This window comes from Loxodonta africana, chromosome 1, assembly GCF_030014295.1.
Source record: "Loxodonta africana isolate mLoxAfr1 chromosome 1, mLoxAfr1.hap2, whole genome shotgun sequence".
Taxonomy (NCBI): domain Eukaryota; kingdom Metazoa; phylum Chordata; class Mammalia; order Proboscidea; family Elephantidae; genus Loxodonta; species Loxodonta africana.
The window spans coordinates 13,096,670-13,118,519 of NC_087342.1; the positions used below are offsets into that span (position 1 = coordinate 13,096,670).

The 21,850-nt window shown below is 42.2% G+C and overlaps 1 protein-coding gene across 11 annotated transcripts in view; it reads right to left on the minus strand.

Annotated features, from left to right (window-relative positions):
* PARP9 (poly(ADP-ribose) polymerase family member 9) overlaps positions 1-21,850 on the minus strand; it is a 31,855-nt gene that overhangs the window by 9,706 nt on the left and 299 nt on the right. For 4 of the 11 annotated variants that reach the window (XR_010322528.1, XR_010322530.1, XR_010322524.1 and 1 more), the window contains exons 1-6: positions 17,445-17,556; positions 16,528-16,646; positions 13,487-14,244; positions 7,374-7,434; positions 5,509-5,589; positions 2,804-3,184 (exon numbers count right to left, since the gene is read on the minus strand). Coding sequence is in view for 8 of the 11 variants with exons in the window: in XM_064288680.1 (XP_064144750.1) it covers positions 2,804-3,184; positions 5,509-5,589; positions 7,374-7,434; positions 13,487-14,244; positions 16,528-16,627 (1,381 nt within the window). In the remaining 3 variants the exon portion in view is untranslated. Of the gene's footprint in view, positions 1-2,803; positions 3,185-5,508; positions 5,590-7,373; positions 7,435-13,486; positions 14,245-16,527; positions 16,647-17,444; positions 17,557-19,784; positions 19,914-21,455; positions 21,833-21,850 lie in introns of those variants that run through there. The other 7 variants (XM_064288760.1, XM_064288835.1, XM_064288720.1 and 4 more) reach the window with 6 other exon arrangements.

Here is a 21,850-nt window from a genome sequence, read left to right on the forward strand (position 1 = left end):
GGCTTGCTTTCTCTCGGTTTATTTTCAGTTTGACTTAAGACCAAATATACTAAAATCAACTCATCTCCAGCAGATTATCTAACTGAGTGGGCTCAATTTAATCACAAAAAACCTACTGCCATCGAGTCAACTCCCACCCACAGCTACCTCAAAGCACAGGGTAGAACTGCCCTACAGGGTTTCCAAGGCTATAAATCTTTACGGGAGCAGACTGCCACATTTTTTCTCCCACAGGGGGGTTGGGGGGTTCAAACCACCCACCTTTCGGTTAGCAGCCCGGCACTTAACCACTGCACCACCAGAGCTCCTTTTACTCATACACACACACACAAAACCACTGCCGTCGAGTCGATTCTGACTCATAGTGACCCTACACAACAGAATTGCCCCACAGGGTTTCCAATGACCGGGTGGTGGATTCGAACCGCTGACCTTCTGGTTGGCAGCTGTGCTCTTAACCACTACTATACCACCAGGGCTCCGCTAATCACAAAAAGCAAGTGATAAATCTAGAGAAATTCGCTAGAGGGCCAAGTTGTAACCCTGAGAAAGGAGAGTAATTTCAAAGACAGGAAGCTTCCAAGGAAGAGACTGTATATTACATTTGGAGAGCAACAGCTCACATTTATAAAATACATTAGTGTTCAGTTCACTTGAGTTCAACCGCTGAGCTCCTCCTCCACGCTAGGCACCAGGCTGCTTATGGGGGATCTCAAAAATCCACAAACTCCTGCTGTCAGAGGCACTCAGGAGGCAGGGTTAAAAGAGCAATATAAATGGCAGGAGATGCCTAATTTCTATTTTTTAAATTTTATTGTTCTGATGGACATTTGATTCCCCTAGAGTAATAATTCATTTCAAATTTATCCACTTTGTTAATGAAGATCTTAATCAGATCAAGAGAAGATGAGCCTGTCCCTCGGAAACGCTGCTGTGGACTCACACATAGTCACCAGCGATCAAATACGCCACCTTGCGGCAGAACAAGGAACTTACATGACTCTAGATTGCCGATAGCTGGGAGAACGGGTCGATCTTACGAACGTGGGTAACTCAAAGTAATATCACAAGCTTTATAGGAGATCAACGTTTCTTTGTCTCCTGTTAAATATCCACATTCGCTGCCTTGCAAAAAAAACAAACCGAACCCATTGCCATCAAGTCAATTCCAACTCGTAGCAATCCTATATAGGACAGGGTAGGACTGCACCATAGGGTTTCCGAGGAGCACCTGGTGGATACGAACTGCCAGCCTTTTCGTTAGCAACCATAGCTCTTAATCACTATTCCACCAGGGTTCCCAAACTAAGTGGAAATCATAATCTGGGGTCTCATTCTTGTGTATTATTATTTGTGTCCATGTTTTTGGACACTGGGGTTTCCAGGGACTGCAGATGCCACCTTTATTGCAAACCCCCTCACTTTGACCATTTCCGTCTGAATGATTTCTACAAACACATGGTGAAAAGAAGGTGTCCTTTGAAATTTTGCATCTGAATTTTTGTACCTCCTACTAAATCCATTCTTCACATTACAACCAGGGTGATCTTTCTAAAACACAAGTCTGATTTTTTTCTCTTGTTTTTGCTTATAATTCTTCCAGGCTTCCCATATTTTTCAAGAAATTTTCTGAAATCTTTCATGTGATTTCTAAGGTCTTGTATAATCTGGGGCCCTGTTGGCACATTGGTTAAGAGTTATGGCACGCTACGGCTGCTAACCAAAAGGTTCGCAGTTAGAATCCACCGGCTGCTCCCTGGAAACCCTATGGAGCATTACTCTGTCTTACAGGGTTGCTATGAGTCAGAATCGACTCAACGGCAATGGGTTTTTTGGTTTGTATAATCCAGATCCTGCTACAGTCTTATTTCTTGAAACTAACTTTCTTTCCTGGCTGACTTCTACTTATTCTTTACTGTATGACATTTATGACACCTCCTCGAAGAAGCCTTCCCCTGGCCCCCCAAGTGTGGGTAGGTGCCTCTCCTACATGTTCATAGGGCACTTTGACCTTCCTCGATCATAGAGACACTGCTTGCTCGTCAGTCTCCCTAATTAGACTTTGAGCAGGGACAATGTCTTATCTTGTTTATCACTGTATACCTGGCACCAGCAAAATGCTTGGCCCATGTCATGGGTGCAATACACATTAGTCGAATAAATGAATGAAGTAAGACTCTATCTCCCAGGGTGGCATTATAAATGGTGTAATTTCCTAGTTAGCACTAGAGTTTATCTTGAAAGGATAGCTCCAGACTCAGATTCCCCCAAGTCATCGTAATGGGTTTAGCTCCACTGAGTGGGTTATACTTGGGGGTACCTCACAGTACCAATGAATAATTTCCTTGGTGGGAAAACTCCAAGTTATTAACTTTAGGGTTCCTAATGCTGCTGGCAACAAATAAATGCAACAAAACTCTATAGATAAGTCAATCCGGTGGAGGGTGTCTACATCTAAATATTCCATCTGTGGAATGAGGGATGTACTTATTTTTCCCCCCAGGACCTGGGCTTGGGCTATCCTGGGCTTCCATGTAATTGTCTGTTAGGCACTCCATGCCATCATAAGTAAATCCAATCTAGTGGTGTTTTTCATTTTTTATTTACTGATAAATAACCACGATGGTAGAAAAAGAGCCAAAAATGGTTCGGAAAAGTTTATGACCTCATATAGAACCAGAATAGTTTTCTCTCTCTCATCTCCCATTCCATCTCTTACCCACATACATACATGCACACCCATATCTGAAAGAAGGAAGAGTTAACAGAGCTAACTTTTCTAATTTAATGGAAAGCTACTCACCTAATAAGCTCCAAAGATCTCGCTCCTTTTTTTTTGCCACTTCCTCCTGAACGTCACATAGCGTATGTTCGATGTTCATAACCACCTCAATGACGTCAGCTTGGGCTCCTTTAATTTCTAACTTTGCCTTTCCTGAATCGATAATCTCTGAGATGGAGACACTTGAGGTTTTCTGAAGCTGAGACAAAATGTCATGTTCCTTTTTCCCAAGGTAGAGAATGTGATTATTCTCAATGGTGTACTGCCCCTGGAAGATCAGTAGCCCCCAGATCCACGCTTCAGCCTCACGCATCTCTTCATTGTTGGATCCCATCAGATTGATGACAGGAGAGTTAGCTTTGAGCCCATTTTCTCTTTTCTCCTCTCTAGTCCACTGGGAGGCTGGAACAATTATCATAAGGAACCACAGAAGACAGGTTTTGAAACAGTGCGGAAGAAAACATCATGACCAAGTGCTTACCCTGAGGCTATTGTCGTCACTGTCAGCAGTCAATACCAGAAAACCAAACCCATTGTCATCAAGTAGATCCCAACTCGTAGCAATCTCACAGCACAGGGTGGAACTGCCCCACAGGGTTTCCAAGGAGCAGCTGCTGAATTCGAACTGCCCACCTTTTGGTGGCACAGGACTTTATCATGTTTTGCTCTTCGCTGTGTTGCATCTGTCAGTTCACAGATGAGTTCGCCTGTGACCTCACCCAGCATGTTAACCAACTATTTTTTCCTGATGAATAGGATTTTCCTTAACCTCTTGCTACTGTCCGAGTTAAAATCAAATATTTCTGGAAGCCACAGAGTTCAAAGAATGAAAATTCTTATTTAAAAAAAAAATTTTTTTTTCCGATTATAGAAATAATATATTTATTGTTGAAAAACTGGAAAATTATCAAAGTATAATGAAAAAAGAAATATCCATAATTTCACTACCTGGGATTCTTTCTTACATCTCACCTCTGTGGGACAGGACATTTTGGACTTCTGGCTGTGTCCCCACCTCCGTAATGAACATTCGAGGCTTGGCTGCTGCTGCTACTGGACATAATATATCCCAGCAGAAAAGGAAATAGGACCTGATTCCATCTCACCTACATGTATTTCCCCCTTCATTAAAAGAAGAATTTCTGATGGATTAGGGTGGCTGTAACCCAAATTGCAAAAACAACAAAAAACAGAGCGATAGACCAGCTGAGAGAAAAATTCATAAGTGAGGGAAGTGTCTAGAATATATAGAGAATTCTTTCAAATCATTAAGAAAAAGGCAAAAAATTTTACAAAAAAAGGACACATGAGTGGCCTATATAAATGGAAAGATAATTTATCTTCATTGATAATCAGGGAGATTAAAAATCACCTACCAGATTGGCAAAAATTGGTAAGTCTCACAATACCAAGTGTTGGGGAGGATGCTGAGCAACTGGAGCTCCTATACATTCCTGACGGGTGTAAAACTGAGGAATCACTCCTACAATCATACGGAAACCCTGGTGGCGCAGTGGTTAAGAGCTACAGCTGGTAACCAAAAGGCCAGCAGCTCAAATCTACTAGGCGCTCCTTGGAAACCGTATGGGGCAATTCTATGAGTTGGAATTGAATTGACCGTGACGGGTTTGGTTTTTTTAAAATAATTATATACCTTACAGAAATTTTTAGACCTGTGTATCAGGAAATGTGTACAGGAAAGTTCACATTCCTGTTTGTAACAGCAAAAAATTAGAAACAAGATGTCTTTCAACAATGGAATATTATTATAGCAACGAGAAGAAATGAATATTAGTTACACAGATGAATCTTAGAAACATACTTTGAGGGGAAAAAGTAATTTGAGCACTTATTATCACCTAGACATTGTTCCACGTACTTTACATGAATTATTTTATTCAATCCGTACAGCCCTGTAAGATAAGTAGTATAAACACCCTCATCTTACACGAGGAAGCTGATTCAAACAGTTATTAAGTAACTTGCCCATGGTTATAGGGCTAGTAAGTGGTGGCCATGGAGTCCCCGAGTGATGCAAGCAGTTAATGTGCACAGCCACTAACCGAAAGGCTAGAGGTTTGAATCCATCCAGAGGCATCTTGGAAGAAAGGCCTGGTAATATACTTAAAAAAAAATCACCCACTGAAAATCCTATGGAGCGCAGTTCTACTCTGATACACACAAGGTCACCATGAGTCAGAAATGACTCAATGGCAACTCGTCCTGACATACCAGGAGCTCTGAAAAACGTAGGACAGACCTACAAGAGGGGGACAATGGCCTCCCTTTGAGTAAAAATAAAATCCAGTGTTTTAGTGACAGTGAGAAGTGATGAAGGTTCTTAAATGGGAGGCATATTTTTTTTAAGCCTTGTTGTCTGCTTAAAAAAAAAACAAACCAAACCCATTGCCGTCAAGTCAATTCCGACTCTAGAGACCCTACAGGACAGAGTAGAACTGCTCCACAGGGTTTTCAAGGAGTGGCTGGTGGATTTGATCTGCCGACTTTTTGGCTAGCAGCCAAACACTTAACCACTGTGCCACCAGGGCCCTGTAGGAACTTATATGACCTTTCAGGAAAAATAAAAACAATACATGGTGATACTTCAGCCATTCATAATTAGCAAGATAGATGAATTGTTCTCCTAGACAACTAAATTGTTCAGATCACTAAAGGATACCCTTCTAGCACCAAAATATATTTAATTTTAACTATTAGTTAAATACCTGTTGCTGTCGAGTTGATTCCGACTAATAGTGACCCTACAGGACAGAGTAGAACTGCCCCGTAGGGTTTCCAAGGAGCGGCTGGTGGAATGGAATTGCCGACATTTTGGTTAGCAGCCAGGTTCTTAACCAGTGCACCAAATGGAGCCCTGGTGGCACAGTGGTAAGTGTTCAGCTGCTAACTGAATGGTTAGCACGCAACAGCTCTGCAGGAGAAAAGATCTAGCAAACTAAGTCAAAATCAACTTAACAGCACACAACAACAACATTTCGTTAAATATTTCCAATGGAAACACACCTGCCTGCCTTCCTAAGTAGTTTAACCTTTCCTTGATGATCTGAGATCATCATTATTAACGTAAATGATTCCTTTAGAGATGTCCTCAAGAATGGTGATGCTTGCCCCCATTGTTCAGATTAATGACATATAGACATTTATAGGCTCCTTTCCTTTATCATCCTCACCTAAAATTCCATTTATCTAGGTATTCTAGATTCCTTGTGGTCCCCCAAATACACACAGTATTGGTTTGCTCCTGTGAGTCCTCTTCATTCTGGGTACCGAATTCCACCAACTCTGGACATTGAAAATCTTGCCGTTGTCAAGCCCAGCTAGGAAACCCTGGTGGCGTAGTGGTTAAGAGCTATGGCTGCTAACCAAAACATCGGCAGTTGGAACCCACCAGGCGCTCCTTGGAAACCCTATAGAGTAGCTCTACCCTGTCCTTTAGGGTCACTATGAAAGGCCAGTTTAGAATAATCTCATCCATGAAACCATTCTTAATCCTTTCCAGTCAAGAGGATTCTCCGCCTCCTCTGGGACACCTGGGGAGTTGTCCACTCCCTTGTTCATTATCATCCCCTGGCATTTGTTTAATGCTTTGCAATTTCCAGAAAACGTTTGCATACAGAATCTTCCATGGTCCTAACAAAAGTCTGTTATCATTTTATAGACAAGTAAACAGGCTCATAAGAGGCACACTTCCAGACCAGAACTCTATAAAGTTCTCCCTTCTTCACTTCCAGTACTGCGTGACAACGGAACATCCATGGGTGAGCTCTTTTATTAAAAAGGAGATGCAAATCATTTTGACCCAAGTGGGAAATGTCCCAAAAGTTCCTATTGCTCGTTAAATGCCCAGAATTCTTAACAGCACGGAATACTGTAAGTTAAAAGACTATTTCCAAAGTTCATATCTTAGATGTCATGAAACAATTCCATCTCAATACACTCAACTTCCATTAAAGGAGTGGAGTTATGAGACAAAGTTAATCCCTCACCAGCCTCCAACACCGAGGATTGATTTAAATCAGTGATCTCTGAACCTGATTCAGCACCAGCATTGCCAAGAAGTATTCAAACATATACATGCTTGGCCCAGGTCCAGAGTTCCTGAATCAGAATCTCTAGAGCTGGGGCCTATGTATATACTTGTTTGTTTTGTCTTTTAAAGTTTCCATCATGATTCCAATGATTAGTCAGGCTTGGGAAGATTGAGTTTACCCATTTATCTGGATGTGTTTTCTGTAATTACTAACGAGTAAATCCAATTTACATGTTCATAGCAGAAATGGCAGAGCTTTTTCTTAGAAAAAAATTATAGGCATCTCTTAATTTTATTTTTCAGTAAGTTACCCACTGTGTGGATTACCTACTGCAACCTAGCCTCTCTGCTCATCCCATGAAACTGGACCAAGCAAGAATAGAATCATGGTCAGGTACAGAGCAGGTTGGTATCTGAGCAGGTGCACAACTAAATATATTTGGCTTATTTATTCTTCTTTTCCCCTCCATTAGTTCAGATGATCAAGAGTAGACTCTTGGTGGGGGACCCTATTTCTAGGCTCTTGAATTTCTTACTCACCACTGAAATTGTTGACACTGGACAACATGGACTTATCCTTTGCCATTTCTGCGCTGAAAGTCTACAAGAAGCAAAACAACAGAGAGCCATAAGTGGGGCTTTCATCCCTTGTCATCAAAATCCCTTTCTCTGCCTGCAAACATCACACCTGACCTTATGCCCTCTGTTGGTCCCCATTCTCCCTTCCACGAACCTGAAGCAGCTAATATGGTTTGAATTGTGTCCCCCAAAAATACGTGTCATAAATTCTAACCCCATGTGGAGCCTGGGTGGCACAGTGGGGGTAAAAGCTTGGCTGCTAGCCAAAAAGGAGGCAGTTCAAATCTACCAGCTGCTCCTTGGAAACTCTATGGGGCAGTTCTACTCTGTCCTGTAGGGTTGCTGACTTGGAATCAACTAGATGGCAATGGATTTGTTTTGGGGTTTTATGCCTGTGGTTATGATCTCATTTGGAAATGGGTTGTCTTTGTTATGCTAATGAGGTAGCCTTAGTGTAGGGTGTGTTTTCAGTTAATCTCTTCCAAGATATAAAAAGAGCAGATAAGGACAATAAAGAAAGCAGAGATGGGGGAAAAGAAGTGGGATAGCATAGATGCCAAGACAGGTGGAGATCTCCAAGGAACCATGAAGCAGAAGCTGAAGAGACAAAGACCTTCCTCAAGACCTGACAGAGAAATAAAGCCTTCACCTAGAGCTGGCACTCTGAATTTGGACTTCTAGCCTCCTAAACTGTGAGAAAATAAATTTGTTTGTTAACGCCATCTACTTGTGGTATTCCTGTTATAGTCCAAAAAACCAAACCAAACCCACTGCTGCAGAGTCAATTCTGACTCATAGTGACCCCATAAGACAGAGTAGAACTGCCCCATAGAGTTTCCAAGGAGCGCCTGGCAGATCTGAATTGCCAACCTCTTGGGTAGCAGCCATAGCACTTAACCACTATGCCACCAGGGTTTCCCTCTGTTACAGTAGCACTAGATAACTAAGACAGCAGCCATTGAGAAAGTCCTGGGGAACAGCAAGTACACCACCAGTGTTAGAACATGTAGGGTGAACAAGTATAGGAAAAATGAAGAGAAAGCCACAATGTGGCATGAAAAAGAAGGGGAATGTATACTCCAAGGCAAAATATAACCATTCATTTATTCAAGAGCTTTTACTGCTCTGCTCATTACACGTTAGGCACTGAACTAGAAGCTATGGCTATATCGTCAAAGAAAAATATAGGCAGATGCTCTTATAATTAACAACATATAAATTATTTTTAAAAAGTTATACACATACCAAAGTTTATCCGTAGATTGAATAAATCATCTGTTTTATATGAGTTAATTTCTGTAAAGTGCTTAAAACTGTGCCTGGTACATGGTAAGCATTTGATGTATGTTAGCTATTGTTATAATTATCATTATATGACAGTACATAGACAAAGATTTGTACATAAGGCCATGCAGACTGTTTAACGCAACATCTATTTGCAATCGCTCATTCCTCCTAGGGTTTTGAACCAGTGTCTTTGTTCAAAGCTGATTCAATTGGTAGTAATTACTTCATTGAAAAGATGGGAAATAATGAGACAAAGACTAGTTTATGCTTTGCATCTGAACTTTAACAGTGAAGTTCCCTAATCTGTAGGACACTTTCTTCATAAACTGTATTGGCAGTTGCTATTTCCAGAGCAAAAAGTCCTCAGTTTTACTATATTCAGTACCCGGGAGGTCACAACAGGGCACTCCTCTACTTTCCCCCTCCAAGAACTTGGAAATAAATTAGATAACGTTGTCATTGTTGTTAGGTGCCCTCCAGTTGGCTGTGGATACACAGGCCCCAAATATTGCAAATTCTGGTGTGCTTTTAAGCATTCATTAACACCCTTGAGAAACACGTAAATTTTCCCTAGAGGGAGCCAAGGTCATCAGGAAGATTGGGGGGATTGGGGTAGGGGGAATGAAAATAATGCAATGCCCTTTAGCACAACTCTGAGGGCCAAGTAAGAGATGACATTACTTAAAATAGCTGCCATGTATTGAGTCTGCCAGGCACTGTATAAAGGAGAAGCTGTTCTCTCCTCACTCCCATGATGAAGCCACTGTTGTCCCCATCTACAAATCAGACCACATATTAACCCAGAAGTTCATGTGCATACAAGTGGTCAAGTGTTATGGATGGAATTATTTCCACACCCCGCCCAAATATGTGTTGTAAATCCTAACCTCAATGCCTGTGGTTATAGTCCCATTTGGGAATGGGCTGTCTTTGTCATGTTAATAAGGCAGGACTGGTGTAGGGTGTATTTTGAGTCAATCTCTTTTAAGATATAAAAGAGATTAAACAAGGAAGCAGAGGAGAGATGGGGTAAGATAGATGCCAAGACAAAAGAAGATCTCCAAGGAACCAGGAAGCAGAAACTGAAGGGCTCTGAATTCGGACTTCTAGCCTCCTAAACCGTGAGAAAATAAATTTCTGTTTGCTATGGCCCTGACTCTGGAAGACCTACTACACTAAACTCACAATAAAGTGCTATTCCTATTCACACACTCAGATTTTCCAACTGATGAATTTACAGTGAGTAAAAACAGCTCCCCAGCTGAGTGAAATACTTGTGTTCTCCAGTGTTTTATGAAGATAACGGTCCTGGGTGGAGCTGAGTGTCTCTAAAGGGAGATGGATAGTCATTTGTTTGATTATTTAACAAGTATTTCTTGTACATCTTCCTTGTTCCAGGCTTTGTGTCTCAGAACAGGGAACAATTCCCCAGAAACACACCGCTAACATCCTTCAGGACAGGTGTTGCTCACTTCTGGACAAAGCTGGAAAAACACTGCTAAATTTGGGTCCACTTTTCCATACTCTGTGCAGATCATTTGCTTCTTATCCACACATTCTTTCTTTCTGTTATCCCTACCGATTAATTTACCGCTTTCTTTCACATTCAATTCAAAAGTCTTGCCTACTGATTTTTAACCTTGTAACACATCCTGGCTTTTAAATCCACTTCTGGAGAGAGCTGGTTTCTATCCATTGCACATGGCAGCTCTTATTAGGCTGTTTATCCAATCATCCTGATGGCTTCAGCTCCCTCTAGGGATACGTTAGGTGTTTCTCATGGATGTTAATGGATGCTTAACTTTCAAAGTACACCAGAATTTGCAATGTTGGGGGCCTGGCACCCTTTAAACATTTTCACGTTTCTAATGTTATTGGCAATAAATACAACAAAATTTCAGTTAAAGGGATAGGTTACGCAATTAGGATGTTTCCACTTCAATTTTAAATTGGCCTATTAGTAACTTCTCAAATAAATATTTCACTTTCTGGGGCCTAGAGCCTGAGGTCCCCTCAGTCTTTTCTTTAACTGTCTTGCAGGCAAACTATATCCTTACGAATGGTATTTTTTCACTTAGGATTAAGTTTATATGATTGTGGCCACAGGACAGTATTAAAATGACATCACTGTTAGGGGGGTGAGGAACACACACATACACCCTTACATTCTTTCTCTGCTTCCACATAAGGCCCTGCTCCCTGTTGCCTCCTACGCTTGTTCATCGGTCATTTGCTGCACACCTAGATGCAGGCCCAGTCCAGGTGCTGGAACCACAGAAATGAAAAAGCCATGGTCCTTGTCCTAGAGGTGCTCTCTGCCTAGACAAGTCCCCAAATACTTAGGCTTACTGTTACCCTGGCTCCCTCTCCGCCCTCCAAGGCCCTCACCTTTGTGCCCAATGAACCCTGGCTAAAAGCTGTGTTATGTTTTGTATTCTCCACAGGCCCCACCACAGACCCATGCTCTCAGAATACGAGTTAAAAGCCTACCGGGGTCTCCTAGCTCTGGTCAAGTTTACTTCGTATTTGTCAATCTCTTTCTGATCAAGTCATTTTAACCACCCCGAAGGCCTTCCTTCTGCCAATTCATAAAACCCAGAAAACAAACCCACTGCCGTCAAGTTGATTACGACTCATAGCGACCCTACAGAACAGAGAACTGCCCCGTAGAGTTTCTAAGGAGTACCTGGTGGATTCGAACTGCCAACCTTTTTGGTTAGCAGCCGTAGCACTTAACCACTATGCCACCAGAGTTTCCTGCCAATTCATACTCATACTCATCACAAATTGAGTTCGGATTAAAAACTCACACCCTTCAAAGATCAACAATTGGCTAATCTTAAAGAGATTGACTGAATCCTGCCCCCACCATCCCATCCTCACCCCCCCATCCCCACCCCCACCCCTGCCTTTTTACTGAGATCATCTGATATCAGGTTACTTCTGGCAATCCCGTTGTAGAGCAGTTTCTGGCAGCCTTCAGTGTTTAAGAGCTTGGCTGCTAACCAAAAAGGTCGGCCACTGAACTCCACCAGCTGCTCCTTGGAAACCCTATGGGGCAGTTCTACTCTGTCCTATAGGGTTGCTGTAAGTCGGAATTGGCTCAACAGCAATGGATTTAGTTTTGGGGTGGTTTTTTTCCTGCAGTTTGGATCAGGCTTTTTATGATTAATATTTCATTTCGTGGATAAGAAAAATCAGAGTAAGATGTCTATTATTCATTTTCCCATTCAACACACCTAACACATCAATTGTGCCAGTTTTGTGTGCAGGGAGAAGTGAGAGTACCTTTCCTTTTGTGTGTGTGACCAAGCTACCACGGACTTTGGTTTAAATCTCGGTTTTATTTTTAAAATGTATTATTTATTTCCATGTATTGACAGAGTATCATTTCTAATATAACACTGTTAAATATATACTCTAACTGGAAAAAAAAAAAAAAAAACACACCCTCAGAAGTGATCTTTCTTGGCCCACTACACTCCACTGTTATAACGCATTCATATACCATTAAATATTATGAATTCATTTTGTATTAAGACTTTTTTTCTTTTTTTTTTTACTATTTATAAGTTGTTTCAGAAGTGTATGGATGGTTTGTCTGCACAATTAGATTTTTCAAATAAAGTTTTTTTTTACCTAAAAAGAATATAATACACTTTAAGTTCTTTGGGCGTGGTGGTTAAGTGTTCTGCTGCTAACCAAAAGGTCAGCCATTCAAACCCACCAGGTGCTGCATGGGAGAAAGACGAAGCAGTCTGCGTCCATAAAGATTACAGCCTTGGAAACCCTATGGGGCAGCTCTACTCTGTCCTGTAGGGTTGCCATGAATGGGAATCAACTGGACAGCAATGGGTTTGGGTTTTCTGTTTGCTTGTTTGTTTTAGGATCAAAGATTGTTCTGTTTCCTCATGGTGTCTAAGTAAAATAGCAATACAAATAATGATACTTATATGTGCCAAACACCATTCTAAGTACTTTATGTATATTGATTCTGTCAGTCTCACAACAGACCTAAGACCTTATTATCCTCATTTTACAGATGAGAAAACTGAGGACAAAAGGTAAAGTAACTTGTTGAAGATCACCCAGTTAGTAAATGGCAGAGCTAGGATTCAACTCCATATGATCTGGCTCTGAAGTCCACAAAACTAACCTTATCAAGATGCATTCTACAAGTGTTGGACATGGTATATACTCAAAAAAGTACTTAATTAGTAACTAACAGTCGGGGACACCCTTTGGTAGTACAAGAGGATGGAAACAAAGACTTACGTTCTGCAGTTCAGTGTGGTCCTTGACAATCTGGAGAGTTGGGTTGTTCACGACCATGGTATCTGTTATGGACTGAATTGTGTCTGCCAAAAATATGTGTTGTAAATCCTAACCCTTATAAAACCCTTATACTGTGGTTATAATCCCATGGGTTGCCTTTGTTATGTTAATTAGGCAAGATTAGTGTAGGATGTGTCTTGACTCAATCTCTTTGGATATATAAAAGAGATTAAACAAGCAAGTGAGCAAGCAGCGATAGGGGAAGATTGACGCCGAGTCACATGGACATCTCTAAGGAACCAAGAAACAAGTTGACTAGACAAGGACCTTCCTCCAGAGCTGACAGGCAAAGAAAGCCTTCCCCTAGACCCAGCACCCTGAATTTGACTTCTAGGCTAAACTGTGAGAAAATAAATTTTTGGTTCTTAAAGCCACACACTTGTGGTACCTACTTTATAGCAACGCTAGATAACTAAGACAGTATCCAAAGGAGGGGCGGCTTCTTGACTCACCAAGGATTCCAGCTCGTTCTTCCCTAGGATGTTTTCTGAAGCAGTTTTAAAGGAAGCAACAGTAGGGTCCTCATTGCTCACCAGGTGAATTTCTTTCAAATTACCAGCCACTGGCTTCATTCCGAAGTACTTTCTGATAGTTTCAACAATGATGCGTGTACACAAATTCAGAGGAAACTGGAAGATCCCAGAGCTTAGGGCTGGAATTGCGACTGCCTTAACGTGCACGTTTGTACAGTTGACATAATCTAGAATATGTGTAATGGCACATTTCAGCTCTTCAACACATCTCTGTTCGTCCCTTCCTGTCCAATAAGGCCCAACCGCATGGATGATCCATCTGCAGGGAAGCCTGCCTGCTCTCGTGATGGCTATCGTACCAGTTGTTACTTTACCATGTCTGACAATATGGCTTCTGCTGTCCTCTTCGATTTCAGGGCCACCAGCTTCCACCAGGGCCAGGGCCAGGCCTCCCAAGTGTTGGAGGCGCTCATTGGCCGCATTCACCACAGCATCAACAACATGTGTGGTGAGGTCATCCTTCCAGACCGATACTTCTAACCCAGGTATCAGCATTTTTCTGAAGACTCGCAGAGATTTGGTGTGATCTTCAAGGGCTGGAGAGACCAGGGTAGAGACACAACCAAACTTATCCTGGAGGACTTCACACAGCTGACTCTCATAATTTTTAAGTATTTTGAAGTCACTAGGCGTAATGGAAATTGGCCAACTAATGTTTGCACTGAGAATGTCAATTTCTAGAAAAGGAGAGAATATAAAAAATAAAGAAATGAGCAAGGATGTAATTCCACTTCACACTAAGAGACTGCCTTTCCTATATGCAGAAAAGAGATTAATATCCTCTAGTCCCCTTCATGATTCTTCTAGACATATAACTAGACAGCAGATATCCGAGAGTTTTCAATGGTAGGTGCCCCATAAAGTGCATAGTCTTCTGCCTAGCATGTACTATCAAACCCATTGCCATCAAGCCGATTCCAACTCATAGTGACCCTATGGAACTGAGTAGAACTGCCCTCTAGGGTTTCCAAACAGCGGCTGGTGGATTCAAACCGCTGACTTTTTTGGTTAGCAGCTGCACTCTTTAACCGCTGCATCGATAGGGCTCTGGAATGTCGTAAGTACTTAATAAATGGTAGCTACTATGACACACAATGATGGTGATGAGAAACCTGTGTGTATGGGGTAGGCTCATACATTTTTTTAAATCTATGTAAAAATGGCAACTTTGGGAAGACCCATGCTTAAGGCACAAGTATTAGAAAGGATTTAATTATGAGTCTAAAATATAGGGAGGTTTTATTCATAACTCTTGATTTTTCAGCAGTTGGATTCTCCTGGAAGCGGACCCTGAGACATGCGTTTGAGCGGAGCAGTTTATTTGGGAAACCAGTTGCCATGGAGTTAAAGACCACCAGGTAGAGTTGGGTGTGATGGAATGGGAAAGTAAGACAGGCAAAGGAAAGCAATGAACAAAGGGTGTGTTACCAGCTACTAACAGAAAGGTTGGAGGTTAGAGTCCACGTAGAGGCACCTCTTAAGAAAGGTCTGGCAATCCATTTATAGAAAATCAGCCATTGAAGATCCTTTGGAGCACACTTCTACTCTGACACACATGCAGTTGCCAGGAGTCGGAACTAACTTGACAGAAGAAACTAGAAGCAAATGGACCTTAACTCCACTGAGGAACCTTAGGAGCCAGTGTACATGGTTTGTCTCAGAGTTGTACCAACACAGGGATTAAATAAACAAACCAAAAAACCTGTAGCTGTGGAGTCAATTCTGACTCATAGAGGCCCTAAAGGACAGAGTAGAACTGCCCCACAGGGTTTCCGAGAGCGCCTGGTGGATTCGAACTGCTGATCTTTTGTTCAGGGGCTGAGCTCTTAACCACTGCACCAAAGGGCTCCACAGGGGTAGAGGAGCTATGGTGTTTACCCAACTTCTACCAGTCACTGGTTGAGGGCTGCCCTGGGGGCACCAGGCCAGCAAATGGGAGAGCACTGACAGAGGCTGCTACCATAAATAATTCTCACAATACTCTACTTTCGTGGCACAGTTTTAGTGGAATTAAAACTGATTGACTAAAAGTAATTTACCGTATGTGGCAGACAAGATGTGCTGCTCAGATCTGCCTTTACTTTGGTGATGAAGGAGGAAAGATGGTTATCGGACAGCCTCCAGCTGTCAGGACCCACCTGACAGCTTTTGACCCAACGTCACACTATTGTCAGGGTGGCCCCTATCAGTGCCTAAAAAAGACCGTTAATGCCCAACATGGGAGTCCTCTCCTGGGCAGTCTTGGGATGGTAGGAACTTTGTCAGGTTTTCATTGCACATGATGACTGTGACTGTCCAGCCCTGCTTCCTCCCTTTTCCTTTCACAATAAACGTTTGCACTCCTAACTGTCTCAGCTTCTGCTTCCTAGAGAACTCAGCCTGTGACACTGTATTTTGTGGAGTCCGAGATATCATTATTATCTGCCACTTTAAAAGAAAAAATAATGCTAATTAAACCAAGACACGTCATCGATTGATAGGGGGTAGTCTTATTTAAGAGATATTAAAATGTAAAAAAATATGGATTCTAAAATTGGTTAAATGTGGACATTAGTTACGTTTTATTTGAACTACCTTCTCTAAGTGGAGCCGAATAACAAAAGCTCTGGTAGCCTTAATTACCCAATGGAAGCAGCAAGCTAGTAGTCAGATCATACTGGCCTGAACTGTGGTTGAAAACCTCAGTGGGCCACCCCATAGAATCAGGCAGGTTCCCTTTGACACTAATAGTTGAGCAAGGGGACTATAAATGGGTCACCACTCCTGGACAATTTCAACTGTACAGCTACTGTCAGAAAAGTCCCAATCTTGAGGTCAAAGGAAAGATCAGAGAGGGCCCTAAGAGAACATGCCTTCTGGCGCCCCCGTGCTTCTGAAGCAGCCCCCTCTCTGAAGCACGTGCTGGAGTCTGCACAGTTCCTGCAATAACACATCTGAGCACTTGTCAGGGAGACATTCACCTTCTGTAGTCCCCTTTTGCCACTGGGGAAAGATCTGGGCAAAAGCTTTTCTGAAACCACAGGGCGAGTGAGGCAATCCTACCTGATTTCTTCTCATCATAAGCTGCTGCTCCAGCAACCTATGAGAAATGAGAATGGTTTAAAAAAAAAAAATTGAAACCAAATGACTGTAGATTACCGTAACAATATACTATGATAAACAAAAACAAGAGAAACCCTGTTAAAACACTAGGTCAGGGCGAAGGTGCTTTTTCACCTGCGTATCTGAAATCTTTAAAGTACTGAATATTAGCACACATTGGCCCTACCCCACTTCCCAAGAGGCCGATGCACTTCCATTCAGGATGAGACAAAGGGTTGCAGTTTAACAGTGCCCAAAGGTCACAGACTGAAATGATCCAAAGACTGGCCAAGACTGATCTCCGATCTCCAAAGACCTGTAGAGTTTCTCTAGACAGAGGCCATGAAGACATGAACCTCATCACCTACCCCTACCCACCCATCAATAAGGACCCACTCTCAGTTGCCTATTTCATGGCACAAGCTTTAATGTGGAACTTTCAGCTTTAACAATCAAGGTGTCTCTTCTCTATTCCCTTGTTTTTATTCCTCCCCCTTCACTCTCCTTCCCTATCCTGCAAAAGCCAAATCTGTGAATGAGTGGAGAGAATCAACATGATACTGAGGTGACATTTAAAAAATGATCCATCCTCATGTTGACATTGTTGATTAGATTAGCATATTCCTGATTTACCATTTCCCACATGGTACAAATAAAAAATAGCATGGAGGAAACTTCTATTGGGCCACAAGACCCATAAAAGAATGCCAGGTGTAAACAAAACCCTCAGATTTCCTGCTGTTTTAGGAAGAATTATTCACGTGCTGATTCCGGTTTATGATTTATATACACTTACGCTTTTTACCACAGAAGAGTACATCCTCGAGATTCCTAGGGTCTTTCAATGTCTGTAATTCCTTTTGTGTTTCTGAGTGGAGGAAGATGTGCCCAGATATGCTGGCCCACTTCTAGGAATGAATGGAAAGGATGCGATAAGCAGCATGTAGGGGAATTTGGTAGGAATACAGCGACAGGAGACCGAACGTGATTTCCGATCTCTAGCAGTTTTCAGTTTCACTGGTAAAGATTCACACATTGTGTTGCTATTACTACCACTGTTTATCCTTTATCTTCTACGTGAGAGGTTCTAGCTGACATCATTATGGCAGCTCAGAGGAGGGAAAGAGCTTATGGGATGGAGCAAGGAAAGCTTCATGGCGAAGGTGAGACTACAGCCAGGCTTTGAAGGTTGGAGCAGACTTTTACATATTTAGTAGAGGACGATGATACAGAGTGGTGAGACTAAGCACAGTCTTCTAGAACACCGAGGAACTGGGCTCATGAGTAAGTGAAGACCACCAGAGGGTTTGAAAAAAGAGGAAACTGGACCTTTGCCTGTGAGGAGTGTGTATTACTGAGTTTGTGATAAATAACCCTCATCAAATGAGAAAAGCGGATATTTGGTAAAAATCAGGAGCACCAGAAAAACGTATATTAATGATTTTCCATACAATAGGTAGGAATTAAAGAGTGTGACCTTTTAGAATAATGATGATGCAAATGCTTATAGTTGCCCACACACATATTTAGGCCTCTGAAATGATTTCTAATGTCTTTGCAATAACAACATTTTGTAAAACTATCTACAGCATCCAAACCCATCACTGTTAATTCTGACTCATAGCGACCCTACAGGACAGAGCAGGACTACCCCATAGGGTTTCCAAGACTGTAATCTTTATGGAGGCAGACTGCCACATCTTTATCCCTCGGAGCAGCTGGTGGACTTGAACCACCAGCTGTACCACCAGGTCTCCATCAGGGCAGTATTTAGTCTTAGTTGTTGAGGAAAAGCAGCAGGTCTAGTACAATCTTAAAATGCATGGACAAGAGGCATTTTTGCTTCCAGAGGACACTGCTGTTTTCACCAAAGAAGGAAGACTCCCATGTCTGCTTTGGCTGTGGGCTTCCGGTGGACTTTGCCTTAGATGTAGTTGCACTTGTTTTTATTTTCAGACCAGGCTCAAAAGTCCAGGAATACACTGGGCAGGGGTAGTGACATCCATTTAACCCAAAGAAATTAGAAACAAGAAGCACATTGTCCAAAACATTCAATGTGGTGGCCCACTTCTAGAAATGAATAGAAAGGATGCAATAAGCGACATGTTAGGGAATTTTAAAAGCAAAACAAAACAAAAAAAAAAAAAACAGCATCAAAAGCCTTCCCAACTTTCCATCACTGGTTCCTACACTGTTTCCTTCTCCTTACACGCAGCCAAATTTCCAGAAAGAGCAGTTGACTCTCCTCCTGTTCGCCTGCCCACTCGGCCTACTATCATCTGGCTCCCTACCTCACCCCAGCACTCCTCTGAAATAGCTCATCAGTGACCTCCAGGTGGTTAACCCCAATGGACTATCTTGAATCCTAACCTTCACTGCCCCCTGTCTATAGTATTTAATTCTTTGATTCCTGAACTCCGCTTTCCTGGTTTCTGCTATGCCATCCTTCCTTGGCTCTCCTGCCACTCTCATTCTGCGTTTATACAGACCCTTCTCCTGGATTTGTTTCCATTGTCCAAGCTTTATCATTTGCCCCAGGATTCTGCCTGATATGCACTTCTCATCTTATTCCATGAACTTTCCAGGGTTGAGCTCATCAACTCCCATACCTTCAACTTTCCAACTGCAAACGTGACTCCATGTCTGTATCTCAGGCTATGGCTCTCCTGAGCCTGACATTTCAACTTCACCTAGAGGTCACACAGGCCCCTCAAACTCAGCTTCTGCAAAACTGAACCCACTGTCCCCTCATCTCCACTCCCCCACACCCCAAAATCATGCTCTATGTCATGGATTGAATTATGTCCCCCCGAAATTACCTGTCAACTTAGCTGGGCTATGATTCTCAGTATTGTGTGATTGTCCACCATTTTATGTGACTGTCCACCATTTTATGTGATTGTCCACCATTTTATGTGATTGTCCACCATTTTATGTGATTTTCCTCTATGCTGGAAATCCTATCACCATGATGTAATAAGATGGATTAGCGTCACTTACACTGATGAAGTCTACAAGATTAGGTAGTGTCTTCAGCCAATCTTTTTTGAGATATAAAAGACAGAAACGAGCAGAGAGACATGGGGACCTCATACCACCAAGAAGGCAGCACTGGGACAAAGCATGTCCTTCGGACCTGAGGTTCCTGTGCTGAGATGCTCTAGACCAAGGGAAGACTGATGACAAGGATCTTCCTCCAGAGCCGGCAGAGGGAAAGCCTTCCCCGGGAGCCAGTGCTGTGAATTCGGACTTCTAGCATGCTGGACTGTGAGAGAATAAACTTCTCTTTGTTAAAGCCACCCACTTGTGGTATTTCTGTTATAGCAGTACTAAATGACGAAGACGCTTTATCTCCTGGATTTTACAATTCAGTGAGTGATACACCATTTACCCTCTCAAGCTGGATACCTAGGAATTGTCCTTGGTTGTCTTCTCTTTTGTCCTATATACAATTGGTCATTGGGTCCTGACCACTTAAATCACTTTCAAATATGCCCCTACCTTCTTGCTCACTGATGCTGACTCTCTCAGGGCCTGAGCGCCTCATGCCTAGGAGATGGCAATAGATTCTTCTTAAAGATTTAAATGTATCAGAATTTACATTTTATTGTTTGATTAGTATGACATTTACATGATTCAAATTTAAAGGCTAAAAGGCTCCCTCCGACCCTACTCCCAACCACCTCACTAAACTCCCCTCCCAGTTTCTTCTGTATCCTCCCAGAAGTATATTTTATACACAAAAGGTAGCGTCTCATACACCCTCTCCTGGATCTTTCTTTACCCACTGAATATCTCCTAGAGATTTTTCTATACTAGCACATAGAGAGCTTCCTCATTCTTCCTGCTGCTCACTGTATTCCATCTTACAGGTACTCTACAAGCTATTGAACTCTTAGTCCCCTAGTGGGTTCCCAAGCTTTTGCTATCATAAACAATGCTGTAAAGAACAATCTTGTACACAGGTCATTTCACTTGGGTACTAATATACTGATTGGGCAAATTCCTAGAATTAGAACTGCAGAACCATAAGGCATATGCAATTATAAATTTAATTATAAAAAATTATAACTCTGATAGCACTACCAAATTACCCTCCCTAACGACCGACCAATTTGCAGTCTTATAGCAATATGCAAAAACTTTACCTCTGGCTCTATCTTCCTCTATTCATCTCTGCTTGGAAATGTGTCCTCCACATTTTTGATAAACACCATTTTTCTAAGATGTAGATCTGGCTTGTCACTCTTCTAATATCCAAATCTGGAATGCCATGCTCCTGCTTCCCCTGCTCAAAACCCTTCCATTTCTCCCCACTGATCTTTAAGACCTTTCACCATGTCCACCTGTGCTGTCCAGTGTGGACCACCAGGCACATGTAGCTATTGAGCCTTGGAATGTGGCCTGTCCCAACTGAGACCTGATGTAAGGGCCAGATTCACACTGCATGGCAAAGCCTTAGCCTGACAAAAAGAAGGGACAATATCTCACTGATGCGTTTTTAACACTGATTACATGTTGAAATAAATACATTTCGGAGGTACTGAATTAAGTAACACATAATTAAGATTATTTTCACCTGTTTCTTGACACTTTTTAAAATACAGCTAGTAAAATATTCTAAATTACAATGGGGTTGGCTCTTGTGGCTCCTGTTATATTTCTATTGGGCAGCACTCATCTTGACCCTTCCTCCCTGTCCCATCTCATCTCCTCCCAGCCTTAGGCTCTCCCTCCTGCTTCAGACCACAGTGGTCCCTGGGCCTCAGATGCCCCCTGCCTGCTCCATACCCCTCACCCTCCTCACCTCACCCCCAACCCTCTTAGTAAGGCTCTGCTTGAAGCTTCCTCTTGGAGGTCTTCCAGAGATTTTAATTCTTTCTTCAGAAGTCCGCCTCCCTTTGCAGGCCCTGACCTCAAGGGCCTCTCACCATTCTCACCAGAACACACAGCAGCAAGCAGTTCAGTACTGTTGGCTGAGCAAAGATAAGGAGGCAGAAAAGCCCCAAGAGTCAGTTAAAGGGTAAAGTTGGAGGGAAGTTAACAGTAACATGTCATAAAAGCAGGTTAACAAATTTAAATTAAAAATATATACATATATACTTTTTTAACCTGAATTCAGAATGTGAACTATATTTTAGCACCAAACAAGAGTAATAAGAACAAGACTTTCAAAGAATGACAAACACAGGAGAAACTTAC